The sequence below is a fragment of the Gorilla gorilla genome, chromosome 9 (assembly GCF_029281585.2).
Source record: "Gorilla gorilla gorilla isolate KB3781 chromosome 9, NHGRI_mGorGor1-v2.1_pri, whole genome shotgun sequence".
Lineage (NCBI taxonomy): Eukaryota > Metazoa > Chordata > Mammalia > Primates > Hominidae > Gorilla > Gorilla gorilla.
The window spans coordinates 126966043-126977464 of record NC_073233.2 but is presented as its reverse complement, the minus strand read 5'-3'; the positions used below and the strand labels follow the sequence as shown (position 1 = coordinate 126977464).

The following is an 11422-nucleotide window of genomic DNA, read 5'->3' as shown; positions in this document are numbered from 1 at the left end:
GCGATTCCCCTGCCTCAGCCTCCTAAGTAGCTAGGACTACAGGCATGTGCCATCACGCTCAAGTAATTTTTGTAATTTTAGTAGAGACAGAGTTTCACCATGTTGGTCAGGCTGGTCTTGAACTCCTGACCTCAGGTGATCTGCCCTCCTCAGCCTCCCAAAGTGCTGGAATTACAGGCGTGAACCACTGTGCCAGGTCTTAAATGGCATTTTTAAATCTATCTGGGATTTATTTTGTGTGGAGTGTGCAATAGAGATCTAAGTTGATTTTTTCTAAATACCTAGAACAATTTATTCATTTATCTATTTATTATTTATTTATTTTGAGGCAGGGTCTCACTCTGGCACCCAGGAGGGAGTGCAGTGGCGTGATCACAGCTCATTGCAGCCTCAACCTTTTCGGCTCAAGCAATTCTCCTGCCTTGGCCTTCCAAAGTGTTTCAATTACAGGCATGAGCCACTGTGCCTGGCATTATTTATTAGTTAATCCACTCCACTCTATTGATTTGGGATGGCTTCCTTTTTTTTTTTTTTTTTTTTACTTTTTCGGAGACAAGGTCTCACTCGGTTGCCCAGGCAGGAGTGCAGTAGCACAATCACTGCTCAGTGCAACCTTGACCACCCAGGCTTAAGCAATCCTCCCACCTCAGCCTCCTGAGTAGCTGGGACTATCAGCATGAGCCACCACGCCTGGTTAATAAAAAAAAAAAAATTATTTATTTATTTTAAATTTTGAGACGGAGTCTTGCTCTGTCACCCAGGCTCAAGTGCAGTGGCATGATCTCAGCTCACTGCAACCCCCGCCTCCCTGGTTCAAGTGATTCTCCTGCCTCAGCCTCCCTAGTAGCTGGAATTACAGGTGTGTGCCACCATGCCCGCCTAATTTTTGTGTTTTTTTTTTTGAGACTGAGTCTCACCCTATTGCCCAGGCTGGAGTGCAATGGTGCCATCTTGGCTCACTGCAACCTCTGCCTTTCAGATTCAAGCGATTCTCCTCCCTCAGCCTCCTGAATAGCTGTGATTACAGGTGCACGCCTCCACACCTGGCTAATTTTTGTATTTTTAGTAGACAGGGTTTCACCATGTTGGTCAGGCTGGTCTCGAACTCCTGACCTCATGATCCACGCGCCTCAACCTCCCAAAGTGCTGGGATTACGGGAGTAAGCCACCGTGCCCGGCCTATCTTCTCATTTCTTAACATTCTTTGGAAATACAGTGAGCAAACTAGCATTTGAGTCTTTACTATCCTGATCATAAAGTGCTTTGAAATGTTTTTCCATTTAATTCCCACTAACTGGGTGCGATGGATCATGCTTGTAATCGCCGCACTTTGGGAGCCTGAGGCAGGTGGATCACCTAAACTCAGGAGTTTGAGACTAGCCTGGCCAACATGGCGAAACCCCCTCTGTACGCCGGGTGCAGTGGCTCACGCCTGTAATCTAGCACTTTGGGAGGCCGAGGCGGGTGGATCACGAGGTCAGGATCGAGACCATCCTGGCTAACACAGTGAAACCCCGTCTCTACTAAAAATACAAAAAATTAGCTGACCGTGGTGGCGGGTGTCTGTAGCCCCAGCTACTCGGGAGGCTGAGGCAGGAGAATGGCGTGAACCTGGGAGGCGGAGCTTGCAGTGAGCCGAGATGGTGCCACTGCACTCCAGCCTGGGCGAGAGGGCGAGACTCTGTCTCAAAAAAAAAAAAAAAAAAAAAAAAAAAGAAAGAAAGAAACCCCGTCTGTACTAAAAATACAAAAATTAGCCAGGCGTGTTTGCGGGCACCTATAATACCAACTACTCAGGAAGCTGAGGCAGAAGAATCGCTTGAACCCAGGTGGCCTGGTCCTGTAGTCTTAGCTACTTGGGAGGATCGCTCAATGCTCAGGAATTTGAGGTTAGAGTGGGCTAAGATACCATTGCACTCCAGCCTGGGCAACAGAGCAAGCCTGTCTCAAAAAAAAAAAAAAAAAAAAAAAAAAAAAACAGACCGGGCGCGGTGGCTCATGCCTGTAATCCTAGCACTTTGGGAGGCCGAGGTGGGCGGATTACCTGAGGTCAGGAGTTCGAGACCAGCCTGGCCAACAGGGTGAACCCCTGTCTCTACTAAAAATACAAAAATTAGCTGGGCGTGGTGGCACATGCTTGTAATCCCAGCTACTCAGGAGGCTCAGGCAGGAGAATGGCTTGAGCCCGGGAGGCGGAGGTTGCAGTGAGCCGAGATCCTGCCACTGCACTTCAGCCTGGCCGACAGAGCAAGACTCTGTCTCAAAAACAAACAAACAAACAAACAAACAAATAAACACCATCGACCGGGCACAGTGGCTCATGCCTGTAATTCCAGGATATTGGAAGACCAAGGCAGGTGGATCCCTTGAGCTCAGGATTTCGAGGCCAGCCTGGCCAATATGGTGAAACTCTTGTCTCTACGAAAAATAGAAAAATTAACCGGGTTGGCTGGGTGCAGTTGTTCATGCCTGTAATCCCAGCACTTTGGGAGGCCAAGGGGGGCAGATCACCTGAAGTCAGGAGTTTGAGACCAGCCTGACCAACATGGAGAAACCCTATCCCTACTAAAATTACAAAATTAGCCGGGCATGGTGGGGCATGCCTGTAATCCCAGCTACTCGGGAGGCTGAGGCAGGAGAATCGCTTGAACCGCAGAGAAGGAGGTTGCAGTGAGCTGAGATCACTCCACTTCCAAAACAAAATGATAGGGCTGTTAATTTAGGTGGTGGTTACAGGGGTATTAACATGTGTAAAAAATCATTGAGTTGTACATGTAAGATTCCTGCACTTTTTGTATTTTATTATGTGTATGTTAAATCTTAAAAATAAAAGCGGAGAAAAACCTGATGACTTCCTACTCCTCTATTAGGTAAAGTAAGAATCTGCTCTGGTTTGGTTTCGGAGGAACTGTTTCCTGGTCCTCGGATCTACCTGGCTGAAAGCACAGTGCCTGGTACAAACTAGGCTCCTCCCCAGTTTTGAATTAACGAAGTTCAGTGACATCGTCATCCTATTTTTTTTTTTTTTTTTGAGACAGGCTCTCGCTCTGTCACCCAGGCTGGAGTGCAGTGGCATGATCTCGGCTCACTGCAACCTCTGCTTCCCAGGTCCAAGAAATTCTCCTGCCTCAGCCTCCCCAGTAACTGGGATTACAGGCGTGTGCCACCAAGCCTGGCTAATTTTGGTATTTTTAGTAGAGACAGGGTTTCACCATGTTGGCCAGGCTGGTCTCGAACTCCTGACCTCAAGTGATCTGCCCGCCTTGGCCTCCCAAAGTGCTGGGATTACAAGCATGAGCCATCGCGTCCGGCCTGTCATCCTATTTTATCTCATCTCCTCCTCCTCCCTTCCCTGACCACCTTCTCTAGAGTAAAAGACCTTTGCTCTCAATTTTGGAACACTTACAATTCCTTCAGCCACTCTTGTTAGGAAGATATAAGGGAACAGAGCGAGAGACAGGAGGCAACTCAACGGCCAAACAGGTTTATTCACAGGAATAAGCCTGCAAGGAGTTCCAGTCAGGAGTCTGGCTGAGACCCTGATCGCTTACAAGCTGAGGCTTTTATAATATCGTTTCTATTGGGGAGAGGTCGGGAAGTGCTGGCTGATTGGGACTGTTGGGGACTTTGTTAGGCTATGTTACCTTCTGTTGAAGCTATGGGCAGGGTTAACATTTGCTCTGTTTCTGAGAACACAGTCATCATTGTTGTAAAATAGCATCACTACTGTTACTCCTCACAACTCTTACCTGGGATCAGTGAAAACCATTGTTGTTGAGAACTCTTGTAGAATTTCTGAGCTCTTATCTAAATCATCTGTTGAGTCTTCACAATGATCTACCAGGCTGGTAGGAAACGGGAGCTCATAGAGATTAACCAAGGTCATACAGTTAGAATGCTGTGGGTCTAGGACTAGAATTTGATATTTACTCCGGGCCCCGTCTCTGTCCCCAACAATCTAACCACAAGTTAAAATTCCAAATTGTGGGCTGGGCGCGGTGGCTCACGCCTGTAATCCCAGCACTTTGGGAGGCCGAGGTGAGCAGATCACGAGGTCAGGAGATCGAGACCATCCTGGCAAACACGGTGAAACCCCGTCTCTACTAAAAATACAAAAAATTATACGGGCGTGGTGGTGGGCGCCCGTAGTCCCAGCTACTCGGGAGGCTGAGGCAGGAGAATGGTGTGAACCCGGGAGGAGGAGCTTGCAGTGAGCCGAAATCGCGCCACTGCACTCCAGCCTGGGCGACAGAGCGAGTCTGTCTCAAAAAAAAAAAAAAAAGAAAAAAAGAAAATACTGTGTTTTCCTACAACACCTTTCCCAGACTGTGAGCAGCTTGGGAACAATGATTATCACCTTAGTGTTCGGTGTGTTTTGTAGAGGAGGGCACTCACTAAAAACTGGTTTGTTGAATGCAACCACTTAAGAATTGGACATGCCGTGCCCAGCCCCTAAGGGGCGCTATGCTCGTTCGTTCAAGGAGCAGCGTGACCAGCGGGAGGGAGTAAGTCGACGTCCCCGGCATGTGGGGCGGGGAACTCCACTGGCCGGCAAGCGAAGCAGCAGGCGAAGACCACGCCCCCGCCCGCCGCGCATGCGCAGCCTTCGCTTGCCCCGCCCCGTCCTATTCGGGCTCCCGCCTCTGTTCAGGTAGGAGGCGGTATGCGGGGGAGGGGAGTCACCTGAGGGCGGGGATCTCAGGTCTTGGGGAGCCATTGTTGGCGAACCCCAACTTCCGATACGACCCGGAGCTGTTCCTGCAGTTCCAGAGACAATTCATGGGTCTTGGGGCCACCGAGGCGCTGTCCCTGACCACCAGCACGAGACCCCTTTCTATCGCGCCAGTCCTGTGGTCTCCGCACATCTCCAGCTCCTGCACCCCCGGCCCCCGTGGTTCCCAGCCGCACAGTAGCGTGTCCTGGGTAGCGTGAGGACCCATGGGGCTGGGCAGGTGCCACGAGCCCGCCGCCTCTTCTCCGCCTCCCGCCGCCTCTCCTCCTCCCCCGCCCGCCGCCTCTCCTCCTCCCCCGCCCGCCGCCTGGCCCTCCCCTACCAGGCTGAGCCTCTGGGTGCCAGAAGCGCGGGGCCTCCGGGAGAATACGTGCGGTCGCCCGCTCCGCGTGCGCCTACGCCTTCTGCTCCAGTTGCTTTCCCAATTGAGCGGAAAAGCCGGGGCATGTTGCCGGGGCCCTGGGCGGGACGGTTGTGCCCTGCAGCCGGAAGCCCGCCGGGGCACCTTCCCGCCCACGAGCTGCCCAGTCCTTCTGCTTGCGGCCCCTGCCAACGTCCCACAGGTTGGAAACCAGACCCTGCAGCCCCCAGCTAGCCCGAAGGAAGCCCAGACTGACGTCGCAGGGTAATGGGGACCCAGAGGTAGCTCTGTGGGGCCCCATCAGGACCTCAGCCCTTAGCGGGGCTTTCTGTGTGACACCGTGGGACCTGAACTGGGGAGGTCCCCCTTGCATAGAATTACAAGGGGCAACTGTAGGAAACAATTAAATCTATTATGTGCTAAGGATTGAGAGTTCCACGGATTGAGGCCCTCTCTAGAAGGCTTAGAAGTGGGGTAGCCGGGGTATGTGTCTGACTTTGTGTTTTGGTGGGGTGGTGGTGAGTGGGTGTAGAAACTAATAGTGCCAAGTGCAGTGCCTGTCAACTAGTAAGTTAATAAACCTTCCGTGAATGAATGAGAAGGTTCTGTGACTGAGGGAGCAGGGCTAGAGAGGGCATCTCTGCTCATCCCACCCCTGCCTCCCCTGGGCTCATGCAGACAAAAGTAATTAGGTTGAACCTTTAATCAAAGCTGGTTTCACAGGCAAGCAGACATGATAGAGGAGGTAAAGGCAGAAATCCTGGGGACACAGGGTGCTGGCCTGGCTCACAGGCATGCCTCCTTCTGGGACCTCCTCCACCCCCTACAGTTTGGCGCTCAGTAATCTCTTGTTTTCTTGTCTCCCTCAGGACACTGGGTCCCCTAGGAGCCTCCCCAGGCTTAATGATTGTCCAGAGGCGGCTATAAAGGGAGCCTGGAAGGCTGGGTGGAGGAGGGAGCAGAAAAAACCCAACTCAGCAGATCTGGGAACTGTGAGAGCGGCAAGCAGGAACTGTGGTCAGAGGCTGTGCGTCTTGGCTGGTAGGGCCTGCTCTTTTCTACCATGGCAGCCCAGGGCTATGGCTATTATCGCACTGTGATCTTCTCAGCCATGTTTGGGGGCTACAGCCTGTATTACTTCAATCGCAAGACCTTCTCCTTTGTCATGCCATCATTGGTGGAAGAGATCCCTTTGGACAAGGATGATTTGGGTGAGCCCTGAAACAGCAGGATGGTGGACCTGGGGACACAGAACCAGCCAGACACACTGGGTGTTTGTGTACAGGCATGTCGTGTGGGTGGAGTGTCTGCACAGTAGAGGCCAGGGGCCAGTCTGCATATGCCAGATAAAGAAGCTCTGAGATCCATGGACGTGGGTGCATGCGGGGCTAAGGAGGGCTGCTTATTTGATGTGTGTGTGCATGCCCCTGGAGGCACTGTTTATTCCGAGAGTGTTTGAGGGGTTTCTGAGCATGGTTTTCACACCTGTGTGGGTGCATGTGGAGGCTTCAGGGTGAGTGCTGGCTACTGACACTGTGAGCACTGGGAACTAAAAAGTTGGCACAACGACTTCATGTGGCCTGGCATGCTACCCTTCAGGAGGGACAAGGTCCCTGACTCCAATCCTGAGCCCTTTGCCCCATGTTGGGTGGTGGAGCAACAGAACTGCTAGAGGCCCGGGACTGGCATCCAGGGTGAGGTGGGAAATCCCGTATGCGAATCCCAGGGAGGGGGAACTGCCATGTCCTGCTCCCTTTTTGTTCCCTGACAACTGTAGCTGAGAATCATGGGTCAGTCTGGGGCTAGTGCTGATGGTGAGGCAGGAGAAGTGGCCGAAGTAGTAGGGCCCCATGAGTGTCAGATTGCAGCACAGGCTCCTCCTGTTCCTCTGGGAAGTAACCTGTCTCACCCCACTGGGCACCCCTACACACCTGACCCCATGCCTTCTTTCATTGCTCCTGTGTTTCTCCCCTGGTCCCTAACCCCTAAGTGTAATGTTCCCTGCTCCCCTCCCCTGCAGGGTTCATCACCAGCAGCCAGTCGGCAGCTTATGCTATCAGCAAGTTTGTCAGTGGGGTGCTGTCTGACCAGATGAGTGCTCGCTGGCTCTTCTCTTCTGGGCTGCTCCTGGTTGGCCTGCTCAACATATTCTTTTCCTGGAGCTCCACAGTACCTGTCTTTGCTGCCCTCTGGTTCCTTAATGGCCTGGCCCAGGGGCTGGGCTGGCCCCCATGTGGGAAGGTCCTGCGGAAGGTGAGTGCTTCCAAAGAGCCTGTTTGGATTGTCATAGAGGATGCCTAAAGAGCATGTGGGAGCGCCCTTTCTTACCCACCACCTCCACACCCAACCCAGAGCAGGTTCCTGAGCAGTTCCTGGCCATCTCCTATTGCTTGTCAAGATATTTTAGGAGGCTGAGAGTGGTGGGATCAGGTGGCAGAGGAGGAAACTGCCCTGCCAAACAGAAGCGCCCTCTCCCTCTTCCCTGTAATGTGAGCTTCTGGGGCTCCCCCATCTGACCCCACCCTCAACATGGGCAGTAGGCTGGACACCTACGTGTCGCCCTCTGCCCCACAGTGGTTTGAGCCATCTCAGTTTGGCACTTGGTGGGCCATTCTGTCAACCAGCATGAACCTGGCTGGAGGGCTGGGCCCTATCCTGGCAACCGTCCTCGCCCAGAGCTACAGCTGGCGCAGCACGCTGGCCCTGTCTGGGGCACTGTGTGTGGTTGTCTCCTTCCTCTGTCTCCTGCTCATCCACGATGAACCTGCTGATGTTGGACTCCGCAACCTGGACCCCATGCCCTCTAAGGGCAAGAAGGGTGAGCCCCCACCCAAACCGACCACTGGGGCCCTCATTTAGCAGGCAGATTTTTGTTGAAGACTAGGCGTTTGCCCGGTCCTGTGCTAGTCAGTGGATGTGGGGGAAGAGGTGGTAATGTAGGCTGCATGGGTAGTAAACACAAATCCATCCCAAGAGGCAGTTAACTACTGGACAAGTGGCAGAGCCAACAAGTGCTGTGACTCGTTATTTTCTGGCCCTTCCTCACAATAGCACAGACTTCCCTGTCCTGGATAGATAGAATCATGAGCTTTAGTGGCTTGGTCCTGTTTGTCTTTCATTCATTGAGCTTGGTCCTTAAGTGGCTTGGTCCTCCCTGGTCCTGTTTCTCTTTCATTCATTGACCTTGCAGCGGAGAGGGGGAGAGGAGAGCAGTGGGGTGAGGGAATACCCTTCATGCTGATCCTGGCTGTGCAGATGGACTCTGCCCCTGTGGCTGGTTAATGAATGTTGGGGGCTCAGGTTGGGGAGAGCAGTCAGGGCAGAGCCTGACGCCCAGCCTTTTCCCACCTCCAGGCTCCTTGAAGGAGGAGAGCACCCTACAAGAGCTGCTGCTGTCCCCTTACCTGTGGGTGCTCTCCACTGGTTACCTTGTGGTGTTTGGAGTAAAGACCTGCTGTACTGACTGGGGCCAGTTCTTCCTTATCCAGGAGAAAGGACAGTCAGCCCTTGTAGGTAAGATGAGCATGGGGACAAGGGTGGGCATAAGGAGCAGGAACCAATGCAGGGGATGCAAATTCAGGCCTTGCTTCCATTTATCCTCTTCATTCGTTCCTTGAGGCCGGGCGCTACTCAGGCAGCTATGGCCAGTCACCCATGGGAACCCTGTACCTTTCCAGGTTTAAGCCATTGTGGGACAACCCCAGTGTGTAACACCCTCCCACCCTTCCCTTCCCTCTTCCCACCACAACTCCCCACTGCAGGTAGCTCCTACATGAGTGCCCTGGAAGTTGGGGGCCTTGTAGGCAGCATCGCAGCTGGCTACCTGTCAGACCGGGCCATGGCAAAGGTGAGCGGGCAGAAGGGACAGGAAGGAGAAGGGTTCCTTTCAGTCTTCACAGCGTGGCTGGGACAGGCACTGGAGAGATGGGAGTCCCAGGGCACAGGCAGGTTGGCATCTGCTGGTTTAGACCGGGTGAAGAGGGAATGATTCCGGGCTGGTCTTAGCTTTCCTACGGTTGTGGAGGTAAGGCTCTTGGGGAGAGTTTTAACTGATGTGAAGGACAGCCAGAATATTTCTTAGCTTAGTTGTAGGTTTCTCCACAGCCCCAGGAAAATGGGCTGGGAACAGACTAGGTGCCCTCCCCAGCACGTGTCCTAGTCCTGCCTGACGGGGGAGGAGGGGATGTTGTAGAGTTTGGCCTCAGAATGTAATAAGCAGGTTCCAGGGCCTCCCAGAGCTGCCCAGGGCCAAGAACTGTGGTGGGATTGCCAAAGACATGTCAGCAGAGGCCCTGCTGTATCAGAGTCCAGGGGTGGGTGTTCTCTGCCCTGTTCTGAGGACGTGACATTGCCGGGACTGTATCCATAGGCGGGACTGTCCAACTACGGGAACCCTCGCCATGGCCTGTTGCTGTTCATGATGGCTGGCATGACAGTGTCCATGTACCTCTTCCGGGTAACAGTGACCAGTGACTCCCCCAAGGTAATTAAGAAAGGCCTGGCTCACGGCAGGGCACAAGGAGAGAAGGCAAGGGCCACTGACTCTGTCTCCCTCTCCTGGCTTCAGCCTGGGCCAATCTTTTCTTCGCCTCTCAGATACCCTTTTCAGTTCTGATTGGACCGCTCCTCTGTGTCTGGGTTCTCCTCCTCCACTCTGGGCCTGGTTTTTTCTTCCCTGTGCTCCTCTAGGATGTTGCTTTCTGGACTCTGGCTCTTCACCCTCTCGCGGAGCTCACAGGCTTTACAGAGCATGAGGTGCCTTAAAGATATCTCTGGTTTTTCTCCTGGTCTGTCTCACCTTTGTCCTACCCTTCTGCCTTACCCCTAGCCAATCCAGTTTGTGTAAATCCTGAGGACAGCCTCTAGCTCAGAGGGATGACTTCTGTACCTCCTTTCCTTGCCCACCTAGGTCCCTGGGTTTGCTCAATGTGGCATCTACTACTCTAGCTCTGTATTGTCAGTTGTGTTGGGGAGTGGAAGGAAAAGAATCACTTACTTACTGTCCCTTTATGACTACTGTTTGTTCCTGGGGACCAAGCCTTCTTCTTGCTTTGGCAGGGGTGGGTAGGCAGGTCGGCTTTCTGACTCTGAATGCCACTCCACTCTGCCCTTGGCAGCTCTGGATCCTGGTATTGGGAGCTGTATTTGGTTTCTCCTCGTATGGCCCCATTGCCCTGTTTGGAGTCATAGCCAACGAGAGTGCCCCTCCCAACTTGTGTGGCACCTCCCACGCCATTGTGGGACTCATGGCCAATGGTAAGTGTTACCTTCTAGAGTCTCTCCCTCACCCCCACCCATGCTTTGCATATAGACCAGTGAGAAGCTGGAGCTAGCACCACTGGCTTAGGTTCTTCCCTTTCCCCCTGACAGTGGGCGGCTTTCTGGCTGGGCTGCCCTTCAGCACCATTGCCAAGCACTACAGTTGGAGCACAGCCTTCTGGGTGGCTGAAGTGATTTGTGCAGCCAGCACAGCTGCCTTCTTCCTCCTACGAAACATCTGCACCAAGATGGGCCGAGTGTCCAAGAAGGCTGAGTGAAGAGAGTCCAGGTTCCGGAGCACCATCCCACGGTGGCCTTCCCCCTGCACGCTCTGTGGGGAGAAAAGGAGGGGCCTGCCTGGCTAGCCCTGAACCTTTCACTGTCCATTTCTGCGCCTTTTCTCTCACCCGGGTGGTGCTGGAAGTTACTAGTGGCTAGTGAGGTCCCAGCTCCCTGATCCTATGCTCTATTTAAAAGATAACCTTTGGCCTTAGACTCCGTTAGCTCCTCTTTCCTGCCTTCAGACAAACAGGAAACTTCTGCAGTCAAGAAGGCTCCTGTACCCTTCTTCTTTTCCTAGGCCCTGTCCTGCCCGCATCCTGCCCCATCCCCACCTGAAGTGAGGCTATCCCTGCAGCTGCAGGGCACTAATGACCCTTGACTTCTGCTGGGCCCTAAGTCCTCTCAGCAGTGGGGCGACTGCTGTTGCCAATACCTCAGACTCCAGGGAAAGAGAGGAGGCCATCATTCTCACTGTACCACTAGGCGCAGTTGGATATAGGTGGGAAGAAAAGGTGACTTGTTATAGAAGATTAAAACTAGATTTGATACTGAACACTGTCAGTGATTCATTTTTTCAAAGTGAGACAGCTTCCTTGGGAAATATTGTCAATACCTGCTCTTTCCACCCCAAAATGGGAAGACTTCATTTCCCTGGAATGGGGAAGCTGAAGTGTAGATGGACTCCTTTAAAACTCATGCCGCCTCTGCCTTCACCTGAACATTGAATAGTTCAATGATTATTTTAGAGATAAAGCTATTGGGTTGTGGACAGATTAAATAAGTTGATG

General features: G+C 52.9%; 1 protein-coding gene across 11 annotated transcripts; it reads left to right on the top strand.

The window, feature by feature from the left end:
• Positions 1-4561: 4561 nt before the first annotated feature.
• On the top strand, positions 4562-11187 carry SLC37A4 (solute carrier family 37 member 4). 11 transcript variants are annotated; one of them, XM_063693592.1, is made up of 11 exons: positions 4623-4651; positions 4765-5357; positions 5963-6304; positions 7114-7346; positions 7668-7911; positions 8448-8606; positions 8855-8940; positions 9463-9576; positions 9783-9848; positions 10211-10349; positions 10464-11187. In XM_063693592.1, the coding sequence occupies exons 3-11, from the start codon at positions 6157-6159 to the stop codon at positions 10628-10630; spliced, it is 1356 nt and encodes a 451-aa protein (XP_063549662.1). In that variant the 5' UTR covers positions 4623-4651; positions 4765-5357; positions 5963-6156; the 3' UTR covers positions 10631-11187. The 11 variants fall into 11 exon arrangements, with proteins under 11 accessions (XP_018891667.1, XP_004052292.1, XP_063549664.1 ...); XM_019036122.3 differs by lacking the exon at positions 4765-5357 and having other exon boundaries at positions 4562-4651; XM_063693594.1 differs by lacking the exon at positions 9783-9848 and having other exon boundaries at positions 4592-4651.
• Positions 11188-11422: the final 235 nt, after the last annotated feature.